The sequence below is a fragment of the Gopherus evgoodei genome, chromosome 12, assembly GCF_007399415.2.
Source record: "Gopherus evgoodei ecotype Sinaloan lineage chromosome 12, rGopEvg1_v1.p, whole genome shotgun sequence".
Classification (NCBI taxonomy): Eukaryota; Metazoa; Chordata; order Testudines; family Testudinidae; genus Gopherus; species Gopherus evgoodei.
This window is the reverse complement of record NC_044333.1, coordinates 36,072,370-36,089,945: the sequence shown is the minus strand read 5'-3', so window position 1 is coordinate 36,089,945 and position 17,576 is coordinate 36,072,370. Positions and strand designations below refer to the sequence as shown.

The 17,576-nt window shown below is 44.6% G+C and overlaps 1 protein-coding gene across 1 annotated transcript in view; it reads right to left on the bottom strand.

The window, feature by feature from the left end:
* The window catches only part of LOC115660315 (hepatocyte nuclear factor 4-beta-like), a 40,728-nt gene that overhangs the window by 8,102 nt on the left and 15,050 nt on the right, over nucleotides 1–17,576 (bottom strand). Inside the window, exons 5-7 of the mRNA XM_030581609.1 lie at nucleotides 4,484–4,590; nucleotides 2,666–2,821; nucleotides 1,940–2,027 (exon numbers count right to left, since the gene is read on the bottom strand). Of these exons, the coding sequence (XP_030437469.1) occupies nucleotides 1,940–2,027; nucleotides 2,666–2,821; nucleotides 4,484–4,590 (351 nt within the window). The remainder of the gene's footprint in view (nucleotides 1–1,939; nucleotides 2,028–2,665; nucleotides 2,822–4,483; nucleotides 4,591–17,576) is intronic.

Here is a 17,576-nt window from a genome sequence, read left to right as displayed (position 1 = left end):
TCAGTGTCTAAGGGGATGTCTACATCACAAAGTGACAGGGTGATGGTAGCATGGTATGCATACCTGTGTCAGCTGTAATTTAGCTAGCACAGGTAAGAATAGCAGTATAGCACGTGTTAGCAAGCAAAGTACTTATCCAGGGACCTTAGGGGGCTTGGACTCTGGTTGCTAGCCTGTGTGGAAACTGGTACCACCACGTCTACACTGCTGTTGTTACTTGTGCTAGCTAGATTAAAGATGACATGGGTGTGCCTACCCACACTGCAATCACACCTTCCCTTTGCAGTGTGGACAGAGCCAAAATGCTGAGTAGAGCTGTGAGCGTTCAGTATGCATTAGCAGAGGTAACATTTACATGCTGTCTCTAACTAAAGCATCATTTTAATTTTCTGAGTATTCCAACTGCAACATAAATACCTTGAACCAAAACTCAAGGACTCCAAGACCTATGTATGAGTCTCCCTCTGGTCTGGAGATAAGGAGTAATCTCTTGTCTCTGCAGTATTTCTCCCCTGGCTTTTTCCTTGAGCCAGTACCAAACTATCCGTGAGTCTGAGGATCTATGCAGTAGGAGTTCTATGGGGCCAAGAGGCTGCACATCATCTCTCCACTGGCTCTGTGGACTTTCCCCGGCAGGACAGTACAGCCCTGGGCAGTAATGATCCTCCTTAAAAAGGGCTCCTATGGAAACTAGTGACTGTGGAAGTCCTATCAGAGCAGCTCTCTTGGAGTACCAGTGCCGTTAGGCAATGTAAGGTAGCTGGTCTCATGCTGATCCTCCAGTATCTCTGCAGATCCTGGTAATACATGGGGTCTGGGAACCAGCCTCATGACCTGTTTGTCAGCCCATCAATGGATCATGGGGAAGAAAGCACCTCACAGAGAACCTCATGGAGATTTTCTCACCCTTAGTCCCTTGGGTTTTTCCTTGGGATGCAAAGATGAGACCCTGAATTTAAGGGGTGACAATTACAGTCTTTAAGTACCTATTTGGGGAACAAATATTTAATAATGTGCTCTTCAATCTATTAGAGGAAGGTATATCAGGATCCAATGGCTGGAAGTTGAAGTTAGACAAATTCAGACTGAAAATAAGGCATACCTTTTGAGCAGTGACAGTAATTAATCATTGGAACAATTTACCAAGAATCATAGTGGATTCTCCATCACGGACAATTTTTAAATCAAGATTGGATGTGTTTCTAAAAGCTTGGCTATAGGAATTATTTTGGGGAAGTTCTATGGCCTGTGTTATACAGGAGCTCAGACTAGATGGTCACAATGGTCCCTTCTGGCTATGGAATCTATGAATTAGATACTCAGAGGCATAAACCTAACAGAGAGCAAAGCATGCAGGTTTCTACCTCCAAACTCATTGTAAGTCTGCCCTCCAGTGTCCCAAAGCTGGGCTGTGCCTAAATTTAAACCTGGAGGGAAGCAAAATCTAGTAGTTTTATATCCATGTACTAGCAGTGCTATGGAAGCAGAGGGGTGGAAGGTGCATGTCTGCATGTAATCTGCTGTCGTGTAACTGAAGTTATCAGGTCAATGGGCCACAGTTTGGTTTGTATTTATTTTTTTTCTTAGTCATAACAAAAAAATGTCATTCTAGCAGCCTAAACTATCAGTACAGTTTGTTGGCTAAAATACAGTGATGATCTTGCCTATTTATATATTGTCTGACATCCAGAAAGTTCCCCAACCTCTTTGGTCTACAAACAGATGTACAGGCTCTATGGAGAGAGGACTTTATCCACCATAGCAGTGCGGCCACCTCTGGAGAAAAGTAGCAACAATTTAAGAGCATAAAGCATAACAGGTGAAATATATCTTAGCTACCTGAATGCAAGGGGAATTGCAGATGAGTAGGATACATAATAATTATCCAGCATGTAAATCTGTGCAAATTTCAAAGCAAGAATAAATTATATTATTTTACCTAATAATAGAAAATCTGTATATGGTATTGACCGTTTAGCAACTCCCAGGAGTAGATGCTCTCCTGCGTGGGCTCTTAGCAAGACAACCTTCAGAGTACAGGGAAGAAACAGAGCGTGTTACACTTCAACAGCAGACAGAGGAACAGTCAGGTGATTGATGTGTAGAGAATGGGGGAAATTCTGCTTTCATTTAAATCAGTGCAAATCTGGAATAGCTCCACTGTAGTCAATGGAATTGCTCCTGGGATAATTGAGAGCAAAATCTGACACTAACTTGACTATCTTTTGACTCTTTACCTGTTAGAAGCATTACATTTACAGAACATTAAAGCAAAACTCATTTTCAAAGCAAGAACAAAGGAGAACATGTTTTATTTGATAGTGCCCTGGAAACAGTGACTATTGTACCTTTCTACCAGCAGATGATGGTAGAAAAAATACAACCTCCCTTTTGACGCATCATTCCCAGTGCTGGCTCAGCTGATCACATGCAAGATTTTTCTTGTCTTCAGTGGGTGGCAATCATTTCTAATTCATTAGTAATAACAAAAGTCTGACCCTTTAAAATTCCACCTTTCCTGCAAGGAACTTCTTGCTCTACATGGTGAATTCTATTGAATATCACTCAGTTTGATGTTAACGGGCAGGGACTATATGTTTATATTAAATAAATACATTAAATATAAATGGACTGAGGGAGTGACAGACACAGAGCCCTATTTCACCTGGTCATCCAGTGGAAGTTCACAGAATGCTGGGATATACTTTGCCCACTCCACAAGGGCTAAAAGCTGCTGTTTCATGGACTCACACACATCATTGATGGTGGCAACCTTCTTCATGGCAATATCAGCACTGTGCACTGGACTCAGAGCTGAGTACTGAAAGAAAAACAAGCAGAATTTGTATGTAAAACAGGCTTAAGTGCTGCTTTGTTGAACAAAATGCCCAGTCAAGTAGAGTGTAATAAGTGTTTCCTACATATCATGGGATTTATGGTTAACACGGGGTTTCTATTAAGCCATTAATTTTGTCCTATCTCAAATATAACGTTTGACATTCACAATGATTTGCAGAGAACTGTATGTTTGATCCAATGTTGAACATTAATGACACAAGAATATTTACAGTCTCCACCGGGTGGTGCTGTGTCACAACAGAGGCTTAGTGACTTGAGCAGCAGTGGTTTTACAACCGACTCGTCTGACTTGACGAAGGGATTTTCTTTCTTTTATTCAAAAGCACAGGATCTGAGCCCCCTGCCAATTATTTAATATGGCAGACCCAAAGAAGCAGCTCAGTCAGCTCACCCAACTTTCCCAATCAGCAGTTTGTTATAAAATACATACATCCCCATGCATCAATCTCCCTATCTCTTTTCAAAGGTCAGTGGCAACAAATGGGCCCAGCAGTGTTAACTGAGGACTTGTTCAGGCCTCGCAAGCCAGGGTGTGAATTTACAATGTGCCAGCTTGCCACCCAGTAATGTTTCTTGTGGGCACTACTGCAGCCTACTAAACGTTCCACGGTGCCCTTTGATGAGTACGTTATCACACTTCAGATTCACGCCCGGGCCCTAACATCGCCTGTAGACAAGCCCTGAAAGGCAATGCTTTCTAGAGCATGTTGTGAATGCAGCAATTCTTGAAGAAGTGAAAACATTTTTATGCTTAAAGAAAATCTGCACCATATGTCTGGAAGAAAAGGACTATTTGTATTGGAAATTAAAAGGAGGCTCTTAATTGTTGTTGTTTTCTTAAATCAAACTGCACCTTGGAGCATGTGGTAAGGGACAAGGAAAGGAGGGAGGAGAAGATGATAGGAGCGTTGAGTTTAAATCCCAGTTTATTAACTCTTTGCTCTTCTATGATTGTTACCCTAATAATGCTCTTACATTTGCAGATCTTGCATTTATACTGAGGGAAGCCTAGGTTCCTAACCGGTTATATACTGCACCTATAGGAATTTCTTCATGCAGCATTGAAATGCAGCCACCTCTGGGGTGAAACAAAGCAAATGAAGTGGAGAGCAAGACAATGCAGCAATTTAGGCTAAGGAGCGCAGAAGACTACCGTATCCTGCTGGACCGCCAGGGGGAATTGGTAGGTAGAATGTAACTGCTCAGACCTTTAGCCAGGACATAGATGCTAGGGTCCAGATCCTCAAAGCAATTTAGGCTTCCTGATTTCAGTGGCAGTTAGGACCCTAACTACCTTTGTGGATCTGACCTAGTTGCCCAACTCTTGCAATAGTTGCAGTGGGATCATTAATGTCTTCAAGTTGGCAGGAATTTAGATTTGTGTCTCATCTGAAATATGGCACCTCCAGTAGCACAACACCGCCTATAATGGTGCTTGGGCACTGGTTCAGCAATGACCGAGTGAACATGAGAAAATCATTAATATTTGCTTCCTGTTGCAATATTTGCTCCATTTAAGTGCCATCCAAGGACTGAGTAGACTCATTCTTGCTTAGTTGGACAAGTTCACAGTCCGAAGTGGCCATAAAACCCTTCTAATAATGATTGTCAATGTGTTTCATACCTGCTGTGCCATAGCCTCAGCCTGGGTCAGTACAGTGATTGACAGGGATCCATTGTCCTCATAGCTACTCCTGCGAATGCTAATCCTGTCCCGTTCATTCTGTACAGCTTCAAAGAGAGAAAGAACGACAGTCATGGGATGAGTTAGAGATTGCCGTTTCCTGTCATCACTGGTGACGGCTATTTACTATCATCGAGAACTCTGCAATTTGCTAGTTGTTTTATGAATCAATAAAGACACACTATTCAAACTGTCAAGAGTTTAAGTAGAGAGACAAGGTGGGTGATAAAATATCTTTTATTGGACCACTCTCTCACCGACAAACAGTATTACATCACTCACCTTTTCTCTCTAATATCCTGGGATCAGCATGGCTACCACAACACTGCATACAGCAATTTAAATAGTTATTTTAATGTTTGTAACAATTTTATGAGTATGTTGCATAGGGGGAAAAAACATTACCAGAAGCAATGGTTTCTCCAATGAGTGTTCCAGCATTTCCTACCTGTAGGAGAGCACATATGTAACAATGCCCTACAGTTTTAGGGCCTACTTCTGCTACTAAATCCATATGGACAGACCGTTGCACCCACATGGAGTAGTTCCAGTGGTATTTATTATTTGTATTATGGTAGAACCTAAAGTCTCCCACTGAGATTGGAGCCCCATTGAGTTAGGTGCCGTATAGACCCGCAGTAAGAGACAACCCCCGCCTTAAAGAGCTCTCAATCTAAATAGATAATAGAAAATAGCCAAGGGTGGAAGGGAAAATAGGAGTATAGAGAGATATGACGACTTCCCCAAGATCACCCTGCAGGTCAGTGGAAGAGCCAGGAATAGAAACTTGTGTACCTGGGTCCCATTGTCCCCAAACTATCTCCAAAGTGTTTCACAGAGTCAACCGTTTGTCTCTCTCACCCGCAGAAGCTGGTCCAATAAAAGATATTGCCTCTCTCACCTTGTCTCATACAAATCGGAGTAGAAGTGGGTGGGAAATCAGAGGCAGGGAGAAAAGATAAGGCCAAGAGTTGACAACATGAAGAAATACAGGCAGGCGGGTCCAGATGCCAAGAGCTGCAGAGGAGGCAGCTCATGAAGTAAGAGTGGCGAGCAAGAGTAAGAAAGGATGGTGCCAGATGAGCAGAGCAAGCTGGCAAGAGTGCAGAGAGAGAGATGAAGAGCCTCATACAAAGACCTAATAAGTCAATGGGAATCTTTTCATTGATTTCAATGGCCTGTAGATCAGGCTATAAGCCCATGCGATTTGATGCAGAAATGCCATGGAACATTTGAAAATCTGGGAAGAGACTTCTGAATGGGACCCTGAAATAAATAGGAAGTTGTTTAAGGTTTGTGTGAGGTGGTCACATTTCTCAGTGGTTTGTATCCCCATCACCCTATTGCCATACTCACACCACTGGGAGAAATGTTGTGTGATGTGCCTATGGAGCATTTCTTTATTTCTATCCTGTTCTATACACAGTCTTATCCACACTCATCATCGTAGTATCTGAGCTCCCTTCCAGCAGCGCATTAAGAAATGTGGCTACATCTCTGCCACATGTTGTTTGTTTTCTCATCCTCACCCCAGAGTGAGAAGCGTGTGCAGTGGAGTATCTTGTTTTGGTAGGTAGTTTTTGTTGTTGTTTTAATACAAAGATGTGGTGCTCTGTGTTTGGTGGAGAAGGCAAGATCAAAGAAGTGTGCCTTGCACTTGGAGCAGAAAGCAGTGAGGTCTGTGATGGTCCTTAAAGGGTAAGAACTTGGCCATGTTCCTCTAGTTGCACATGTGACAATTGAAAATCCAGTCTGGGCCTCTGCATCAGGAGAACCCAGCAACAATTGTACTGTTTTTCCTGGTACTGGGACTTGGTCTCCAGGATGATTTCCCAGTGATGGGCTTGGGGTTGAGGAAGAGTAGCAACCACCTCTATGATCACTGCATTAAAGAAACCCATGGATTCTCTAACCCACTCTGTAAAAGACCAACAAACTTGTTCATGGTGATGATCATTCTGTAGCAGAGATCTCTCCTACTCAATGGGCTATCTACCAAAAGAGGATGCTGGTGCCTAACTAAGGAAGTAAATAAAGAAAAGATTTATTTCAAATTCTGGTTAAAGGACACACACAAATGATCGCTGCAAGAACATTTCAAAGCATCCCATTAATAACAGCAATATAACTCCCTTTTGGAAACATTCTTCCCTTCGTACACAAGGGGAAACAATTCCCAGGTCATAAATTGTCAGACATTCAGCAACTTGTTCAGACACTTGTGAAAGTTTCTCAGTTGAGAAAGTATCACACTGTCTGCCAGGATTTTCTTTCTAGACAGATAGAGAAACCCACTCTCAGCTGCTGGATAAAATTGCACTGACCTTTCAGCTCTGGGCTCTACCATTCAGTGTGCTGCAAAAGAAAATGAATGGACTGATACCTGGCTTTACAACTGAAAGCAGTAAGAAAATCACAGCTGGCCTTGGATGGGGTTCCTTGATTCACAGAGTGTTCTGCTAGCACTGGGTTTATCACAGCCTCACAGCTTTGGGTCCGCACTGTTTAATAGTGGCAGAACAAGGAGCAATGGTCTCAAGTTGCAGTGGGGGAGGTTTAGCTTGGATATCAGGAAAAACTTTTTCACTAGGAGGGTGGTGAAGCACTGGAATGGGTTACCTGGGGAGGTGGTGGAATCTCCCTCCTTAGAGATTTTTAAGGTCAGGCTTGACAAAGCCCTGGCTGGGATGATTTAGTTGGGGATTGGTCCTGCTTTGAGCAGGGGGTTGGACTAGATGATCTCCTGAGGTCCCTTCCAACCCTGATATTCTATGATTCTAAGCATCAAATCTCCAATGGGAAGAGCTACTGCCTTCAATAACAGCAGCCAAACACCGCAGAGGAATCCTGTTTATAATGCTGAGCATCATACTCTGCTCACACAGAGAAACCCAAGTGCTTGCTTGGCTGACATTTTATCATCCCGGGTGCGTGCTCAAGCTGCTGGGCTAGAGTCAGTATCTTTTGCTCCAGCCTACTGAATATTTAATTATTTATGCAAAGAGAAAGAACTCCAACGGGAGCATTTGAGAAAGCCTGAGGCTATAGCCCGATGGGTAGGGTGCTCCTCTGGAACGTGGGAGACCTGAGTGAAAGTCTCTGCAGATGAGACATTTATGTTTAGATCTTCCACTCGCCAGGTGAGTTGGCTCTTCTGGAAGGGTCTCATATTTTTTCATGAAAAATTTCAAATGGGCTCGATTCCTTCCAATGAGGGAGGAAATCAAATTCTGACACTTCAACATTTTTCATATAATGGAATTTTTCTGGCCAGCCCTAGATTCAGTTGAAAATTGCCATTCTTGTTTTCAAAATGGAATTTTCACCCTCTGGCGGTTGGTTCATAAGGCTCATTTGCCAAACCGGGGGTAACTTCTTTGAAATAATTTATTTGCAAATACATTTTTTCCCACTGCTCAGCCAGACTTCGCAACTCTTGAACCTTGACCTATGTTAAGCACATTGGGATACAATTTGTTTGCAGGATGCTCTGCAAAATAAAATGCTCTAACTGTACGGGGCTTGGCTAGTAAATAAAAGCTCAGCCAATGAAAAAAACAAACTCCCTTTCTTTGCAAACAGAAACTAGCTGTGAAAAAAGTCTGTTCTGCTCTGAGCACAGAAAGCAGGTAATGTAATAACGGAGTAACAAGTGGCTTTGCTGAGAATTACAGCTCCCTTTAATTTCTGCATTATTTTAGCCTGCTGAACTCTGCTCACACGCTATGGACTTTCTGCAGCAACGAATGATCAGTGCAATAAGCATATGCGAGGAAAGATGCTGAGCAAAGACTCAACAGTATCCTGACAGTTCATAGATTTTGGCACAGAATGGCTCAGAAATTCAATCCATGGTTTCTTAAAGCTCAGGGAGCAGCAAGGTTTAGCACATAACAATAGTACAGTACAGCTCTACCTACTCCTATGTACATGTTTGAAATCAAAACTCCCTTTGGTTACATAACAGGATGACTAAGATGGGCAGACTAGGTTTAACTCTAGTAAGCAAGGGTTCTGCTGCAGTTCTTAATATAATATATTAACCCCCTTGGACGTTGCAAGTTTATATTATATAACTATATGGTGTAAACTCCCTGGGACAGGCTCTTTTTTGTTGTATGTATGGACAGTAGCTAGCACAATAGAATCACAGATTATTAGGGTTGGAAGGGATCTCAAGAGATCATCTAGTCCAACCCCCTGCTTGAAGCAGGGCCTGTCCCCAAATGGCCTCCCTCAAGGAGTGAACTCACAACCCTGGGTTTAGCAGGTCAATGCTCAAACCACTGAGCTATCCTTCCCCCTGTAAAAAATATTCTTTAGGACTCCCAGGAGCTGCTGCAATGCAAATATTAAATAATATTGTACCCAACCATGTTCTCCTAATTATCCCTTTAACCATCCATTTAAAAGATACCAGTATTCTAAAGATTAGCTGGATGGCACTTGAATAAAATGGCAGAACCCATGAAGATTTTTCATTAGTCTATGGAAAGAGTTGTGCTTTCCTATTTATCTTATTTACTTCATTGTCTTCTTCTTTGGGGGGGGAGGGACTGGGGGGGGGGGAAAGGCATTTCACAAGGTTTTGCTTAAAAGCCACTCAAGTCCTTAAAATACCAGACTGTTTAGGAGCAGCTTGGTGTAGACTAAGATGTTATCAGAGTGGATGAGTGGCAATGACTGACAAGCCTTTGAAATGTATTTAGGTGCCTAACTCCCATTGGCACCTTTGAGGATCTGGGCCATAGTGACCAAATGTTTCCCTCCATTCGGCAGCCTGAGTAAAATTAGTGTGGGGATTTCTTCCTTTTAGGAAAAAAAAATGACTGGTGCTCTTATGGGGGGTCTCAATGTAGAGACTGAAGACCAGGACCGGCCTTTGAGGTGGGCGATACGGGTGCCCGCCCAAGTGGGTGCCGTGCGCAGGGTTTCCCAGCTGGGCTGATGGAGGCGGCAGGGCAGGTAGGCAAACAGCAGTGTAGGGGAGCGGGGGAGACGACCAGCCTTGGTGCCAAGTGACTCCTCCGGAGCAGGGGTTCCCCTCTTCTGCTCTGCTCCACATGTACAGCCGCTGCTGTTCCTGTGTTCCCCCACTCCCCCACCTAGCCTTCTTCCTGGAGTTGCCCCTAGCCACTCTGGACTGGGAGCATCTCCTGGCTGCTCTGCGGAGGGGGGCTGATGGTGAGGTGTCCCTCTCCCCTGCACCCGTGTATCCAATTTCCGGTAAGCTGGAGTGACAGGACAGGGGAATCTGTGTGTGCTGCTGCCTCTCTGGGTCCAGAGCTGCTGGCAGCTGCTTGTGTCTGAATAAGCCTAGTTCAGGCTCCTGGCTCTCAGCGCTTTCTTAAAGAGACAGTGCACTCACCCACTCAGGCACACACACACACTCCCCTCAACACAACACATTCCTTCACACAGTCCCCCCAACACGCACACCAGGGCTCCCTGTATCCAGGTCACATCTCACCTGGGCTGTTCTGAAGCATCAGGAGCTGCTGCTCTCCTGCCACAGGGAAAGTGACCTGGATACAGGAAGCCCTGACATCTGCTCCTTGCTAACCCTCTCTCACAGCCCCCTAGGGCTGCACGGGGTGGAGGGGCAGCAGTCCAGTGTGGGAGCGAGCAGCAATGTCAGCTGCTCTGTGCATCCCGGTCAGGTTCCCCATGTGGGTGCAGGAGGGGGATGCAAGGTTTAGGGGAAAAGTGGTCACAGTACAGGGGCTAGGGGCTCAGGGGGTGAGGTGCAGGGGTAGGAGTGAAAGGGGCACAGTGCAGGGGTTAGGGGCTCAGGCTGAGGTGCAGGGTGTAGGAGTGAATGGAGCACAGTGCAGGGGTTAGGGGCTCAGTGGAGAGGTGCAGGGAGTAGGACTGAAGGGGTGTAGAGATTAGGGGTGCAGAAGGGGGGAGCAGGCATTGGGGCAAAGGGGGCACAATGCAGGGGATAGGGAGGAAGGCAGGGTGGGGCACGTGGAAAGCCCTTGGGGGCCAGGGGCAATGGGGGGGGTGCCATGTCCACGGAGGCCAGGGGCACCAAAATGCAAGTATGCCCAGGGTGCCATTTTACCTAAGACCGGCCCTGCCAAAGACTGAGTAGATATGGAGACCAAACTCCCTTGGAGGTGGCTAAAGTACTATGGTGGAGAGGAAGTGCAGGCTGCCCAAGATGTACCTGGGCTGTAGAGAAGTCTTCAGGCTCCAGGGCACATTTCACAGACAGAAAATTCATGTTAAGGAAACTATTATACTACGAAAAGAAACAGTATCTCCCTCCAGACCCTCCTTGATGTGGAAGAAAGCTGCTGTTACTGGTTGTTTTCCAGCCTTGTCATGAGACTGGAGATTCCAGAACTCACACCAGTTTCTTACTGCCAAGTGGAAACTGGGTACATCTTGAAGGCCTTGCATCAGGGCTTAAATTTAGCTAGAGCCGTCCGGAGCAGAGCTCCAGTAAATATTGTCAAACTTGTGGGAGCCCAGCTGTGCCCCATGGGCTAAAATCCCAAATCCCATTGCACCCCGGAGGGTGAAAGCCCTGAGGCTCTGGGAGGTACTGGGGGAGAATTTGTGCCCTTGCAGCATTTGTCAGTACAGAGAGAAGAAGGGGCACTTGATAGAGCCACTTGCCTGTCCTCCTGACCCAACTATATTAAGAGCCAAGAAGGTGAAAGGCACCAATAAGTGACAGGATAAATATTTTCTGTTGTCTACCCTGTTCAGAAATAAAGTATTTGGTTCTAGAGCATTTGAATTTGCTGTGCAGGTCTTCCCCTTTTTGGGGGGCAGGGGATAACAGCATACACTGCATGATTCCCATGCAAAAGAGTCACTGGAATATTGTGTAATGCTTAAGTACTGTGTGTACATATCTCTTCTAAGACCTGGACCCCTCAACAACACGGGGAGCACTTTCTCTTTTTAAAAAATGATAATACCTATTTCTTAGATGGGGCTTTTCATCAGTTGATCTTTGCACTCTTTAACATATTTCTCCTCACAACCCCCTTGGGAGTGAGGGAAGCATTATTATCCCCATTGTACAGATAAGGGACTGAGGTCCAGAAAGGCTAAGTGTCCCAAGCTCACACAGAACATCCATGGGAGAGCAGCGGATTGAGCCCAAGTCCCTCACATCCCAAACCCGTGCCCAACCACTGGGCCATCCTTTCCCCTTAAAAGACTGCCGTATTCTACCATAGGGGGTTGGCGCCATTTCTGTCCAACCCTGGGCTGTTCTTATCTAAAGGCAGATGTCAGAAGATCAGATGCTCCAAAGCCTGCCTTTTATGATTGTATTGCAGGTGTAGGATACCTACACTTGAGTTACACCTAAACGTTATTGCCCATTCACAGGCGTATCAGGAAATGTCAGCAATGATTGCAGCATGCAGAAGAAATCTCACTGTCCACCGTCTTTGCACGCCAGTCATGAAATCAGCTGGAAACAAGCTTTGCTGAATTCTACACTACAATCGGTAAGGAACTTTTTGCAGCCATCAAACCTGGGGCTTGATCCTGGAAATCCGACTCACCCATGTAGCCCTGTTGTGTTGAATGGACCTTCTTATGTGAGTAATGATTATACATGTGAGGAAGGTTGGAGGATTGGGCTATATAACCAAACCCCACCATTTATTTTATAGAGGTCCCATAAAGCTAAATAAACCCATTAATATTCCCATAATGATCAGCTCCCTTTAAAAGAACTTGTTTATCTCACACAAGTTTCCAATATAGCTTTTATAGCACATATTTCAGTACTTCCCGCACACACTGATAAGGTCTATCTTCTAGCGTAAGTGGATGCTACAGAATGACTTTCTCAAGGTGATTTTGTTGTTATCACTAAAAGTACCTAAGAAGCCATGGCATAACACATCTAACGTAGTTAATATTTTACATACCATGAAATCAAGTTATTGCTACATGATAACTGCATTGTGATATTTATTATGCTTGTAAAAATAGGGGAGAGGTCAATCTGAAAGGCTGCATGTGGCTGTGATGGCTGAAAGGCCAGTGTGCTGAAAAATTGATGGCCCCAGCAACCCAAACATCATGCTTGGAATTTGCATTGGAGTGGGCAGACTTGTACAAAGGGCCAAATCCAATGCACTATCCCACAGCCACCTGTAGCCTACTGTTTCCAGGAGACGTTTGTTCAACAGTTAGGGCAAGACTCAGATACTCCAAGACCACAAATTTACTTGCCCCTTGAATAGTTGTTCAAGACACATTTCAAATATTGGCAAAACCTGAGATTGCATCAAATTGTCCTCTCTGGGGTGAGTTCCTAAGGGCTTGCCTACAGGGCAGTTGAATGTGTGGCAAGCCAGAGTGTGACTCCACAGCACTCTAGCCTGCTGGGCATGAAGGGTACATCTACACAGCAAAAAACAGCCTGTGGCAGCCAGTTGCAGAGCCCAGGTCACCTGATTGCAGTGTGGACGTTTGGGCTTGGATTTGAGCCCAGGCTCTGAAAGTTGGCGAGGGGGAGGGTCTCCAGCCTGAGTCCGAACATCTACACTGTTAGTTTTAGCCCCGTACCACAAGCCAGAGTCCGTTGACCTAGCCTCAGACTTATTGCCGCAGGTTTTATTTTGCTGTATTGATCTACCGGAAGCCACTGTGTGGAGCCTGCTACAGCCCATACAAAGTTCCCTAGCATGCGCTGACATCCATCTATAGCAGCATCCACACTGTGACTAAAACTTGATGAGCTCTTGTGCTGTGGATTCACACCCTGGCATGCTGTGCAGTAAGTCACTGTGTAGACAAGCCCATAGTCACAGGATTAGGGCCATGAGGGGATGTTACTGGTCCACGTGCACTGAGATTTTCCTGGTAGCTGTCAGTGTTGATAGTGTGGAGGAACATCCTTTACCTGTAGGGATCTATGCATGGCTTTATTTACAGAGGGCAGCAGAATATCTGAGGCTCAGAATACCTGAGGCAGGAGATCTGGGTTCCATTTCTAGATCTACCACTAATGTGCTGAATAGCCTTTGTTGAGTACCTTTTATTGCCATTGAAATGCCACCTTTCCACTAAAAAGCCTTTCGTCAAAATAACTCTGACCAGCTGTAATCATTTCCCAACCAGCTAGAGGAATGGAAAAAGCATAAGAGCAGAGCAGACGTGAAAAGAGACCTCAGCTGAGTCATAGACAGACCTCCTGACCTAAATGAGAAATGCAATTCCCTCAAGGCCCCTGAGGGGAATTCCACAGCTCAGGCCCGGTGGTTGAACAATGCCTGCCCCAGACCGTTCCTGATTAATATAATGACTGACACTCCAGCAGACCAACCTGTGCTGACTCTAGCAGCCAAGAAGGAATATGGGGTGAGGTCTCTATATTGTGTGTTGTTAGTGTCTGAACCCATGTCGTTACACTCATCCCATGAAAGCTTCACTTCCCGTCAGACTTTACTTGACTCTCTCATTAATCCCAGTCTATCACCCTGCAATTATAATATCAACTAACCCACAGGCTAAGTGATAGGGTGGAACAGACAACTCTTGTTTTACAGCCAAAGAACAAAGGAATAGTGCATTGGGGAATGGGCAAAGCTGTAGTCTCATTTGGGTTTCCTTCAGCCCACTACTCATCCAAAAGTGCTCTGCCACCGATGCTTGCCCCTGTTAGAGTCCATGAGTGCACACAGTGCTGCCTGGAATGGAAGTCACTGCTGCAGACACAGCAGAAAGAGAAGCCAACCTTCTGATGTCCGCAGCTGCTGGGTGATAAAAGGAAGGGTATGTCCAGAACTTTTCTATAATGAGGAGAGAGGGAAGGAACCTTGCCTTGGGTCCCTGATTACTGCTTAAGCCTGTATCCCTGCAGAGACAAACGGGAAATTTGTTATAGCTACAACCAACCTGGCATGTTTGAACTATCCTGACTGAGGAAAGCACAAATCAAACTAAATACGTTCTCCATCTGACACAGAAGAGAGAGCTTAAATCGTTAGAGCCGGCCTGGACCTTTCTTCCATCAGGAGCACATTGAACATGCTGGCCAATCAGAGTCCAGGCAGATTGCAAAGCACTGCACCTATTGGATCCTGAATAAATAGTGCTGTGTTCATCATCCATGTAGTGGAATTACAGTAAACAGACTTTATTTACCAAACCTTTCTGTCCTTGCTCCATTGCCACACAGACTAGAACGGGGAACAGAATACATGAATCATGAGTGTGCACCAACCTGAAATCCAATAAATAAAAGTGTCAACATTGATTCCACCTCAGCAGCAGCAAACCCATCACTTTCCATAGAAGTTTAGGCAAAACTTCCCGTTTAATAACCATCCGTCCAAGTTAATTGTTCTATAACAGTCAGTGTCCTCATTTAGCATTACCATTCTTGAAATGATCTCAATAAGCCAACAGGAGGTCCTGAAGCAAGTGCGTGTGCGAGTGTGTGCAGATTGACAATTATGAATTACACAATAATTAATCTGGCAAGGAGATCTGGTGACATCTGGTGAGCACAGAGCTTTCACAATCTTCTGCTCCACAGTAACAAATTGACCCTTTCTGTTGCCTAGGCTAAGGAGAAGAGTCTGATTTTTCAAAAGGCCTGAACCCAACTTCTGATGCTGTACGTGTAATTTTGCACCTGCAACTAAGTGGCACTATCCATATAACTGCCTGCTTTCTGAGTGCAGTGGGGTATAGAAGACACATGAACGCATTTGGCTGTGTCTGCAATTACTTGTGGGAGCCAAATTATGGCCATAGAATCTGAACTTGTTTCAAAATCAGGCAGAAAAGATTTGAAAACTATAGCTAAGTTATGAATGTTTTGAACCACTAAGCAAAAAAGCCCTAGATACCTGCCTAGAAAAAGAAATTGAAGTGAATATTAATAAAATAATAATAATAATATATATTCATTTGGTCTCAACACCTAATCACATCCCATTCTCCTGTGTAAATTCCACCAGTGACCTAAGAACTCTTTCCCTCTGTCAGCAACCTCAGAGCAATTCTCCACTACGAACATTCAACTAGTGTCCTGAGAACCTCTAAGCACGCTCTATTCTCCTCTCTGTCACTTGGATCTGCAGCCTGAAAACTTCTAATCACATTCTGTTATCTCCAGCCAATTCTACCAATGAGCTAAGAATATTGAATGCCTTTCAACTAACCATCCCTTTCAACTAACCAACCTATATATCTTGCTGCATTCTCCTAAACCAGTTGATCCAGCAACCTGAGAATGTCTGGTCACCTTCTAGACTCTCACATCAGTTCCTTGAATGATTTGAAACTTGTAATCTCTCCCAAACCGCTCAGTAATACATTCACAGCCCCAGCTCTCAGGAATCAAAATTAACAAAAGAGGTAGACTCTTCTTCAGGATTAAAGGCCCGTTAAATAAAAAGTGAACAATTAGGAAACAACAAAAGGACAGTTAAAGGTAAGGAAAAATGGTTATAGTCCAGTGCCTTTGCCCCACAATTTCAGATGCTGCTTACTCTATGGTCATTAAAGTGTGTTAATAAAATGTACTTAATATTATACAGGTTTTTAAAATAGTGCTCTATTGTCAGAGATTCTACAGTAGGATTTTCAGAAGTGCTCGATTTTGGCCTAATTTTGCTCTGTTTGATGTCAATGAGACTTTTACCATTTACTAATTCTTTAAGTCAAATTCTTTCATTTGAAATATACACTCATTTTGGGCATCTTTCAGGTGAGATGTAAACACAAGATCAGAAATCCAATAACACTTTTCACAAAAACAGGTGGCAGCCTTAGGCTCTGGCAAATGCCAGTTTGGATAACAACATCCTGGTTCCCTAAATCCCGAATTCCAGTTTGTCAAAACCAGATCTGCCTGGGAAATAAGATTGGGTTTGATGAATTTCTCAACTTGCTAAAATGTCAAGAAATACCATTCTGAAATTTTCAGAATCTTCCACGTTGACATTTTAAAAATGTCAAATTCCAGTTTTTGTGGTTTGCAATGACTTTTAAATTAAAAATTTAATCCAATTAGTCCAGAAAAAGTTGAAACCAAACACTCATTACATTTTACATGTAGCGGGGTAGTTACCTCGCTCCTGCCCTGAGGGGGTTAAAGCAGCCCTGGAGAGGGCTGTGGCGGAGAAATGCTAGGCTGGTTGGGGGAAACAGCCACAGGTGAGGCCACACTCCAATCAGGCCACAGCTGGCCCTATAAGAGGGCTGAGGTCCAGAGACTGAAAAAGGCATTCTCTGTAGCTTTGTGAGAGAGGTGGACCTGGCTGCCTGGAAAGCTGAGGAGGGTACCTAGGGTGGAGCAGTGCTGGGAAAGGGCAGAGGGAGCTGGGCAGCTCCAGCCTAGCAAAGGCCCAGGCTGCAGGCCTAGTGAAGGGCCCACAAAGGAGTAGCGGGGCTGCAGAGAGGCAGCCCAGAGATAGGCAGAGGCAGCTGGTCCAAGCCCCCTTGCTGATGATGAGTGGTTTATAGACTGAAGTCCACCCTAGGGAGTAGGGGCTAGATGGTGACTGGCAGTGGCCACTGAGGCAAGGTGTTGGGGTTCTCTTGGGTGGGGAGACCCAGAGTGTGGGTTACTGCCAGGGCAGAACCCTGACATAGAGGGGCACTGGGGTCAGCGGCAGGCGAGACACTGGCCTGCAGAGGGCACTCAGCACTGGAAGAGCTAATTCCCTGGATGACCAGCAAGAGGCGCCACAGAGGTGAGTCGTCCCCTCACCACCTTACAGATAAACAAAAAACATCTTGAAATTATTAAAACTAAACATTTCAGTTGACCCAAACCAAAGAAAATAGATGTATGTGTTGGTTCGTGAATATTTTTGAGATTTTGACTTTTATGTCTGATTTTAGACAGGGAAAAAAATCTGAACTCAAAAATGTTTTGCAGGATGGAAAAAACAGTTCCCACCCAGCTCTATTGTTGTACTCCAGACCCAACATGCCAGGTTATTGATGAGTTTCGTCAAGATGAAAACATTTTAGGAACACAAAGTTTCTAGGATTGCACCTGAACTTATTCAGCAGTAGGTGTGGCAGTGGTGAT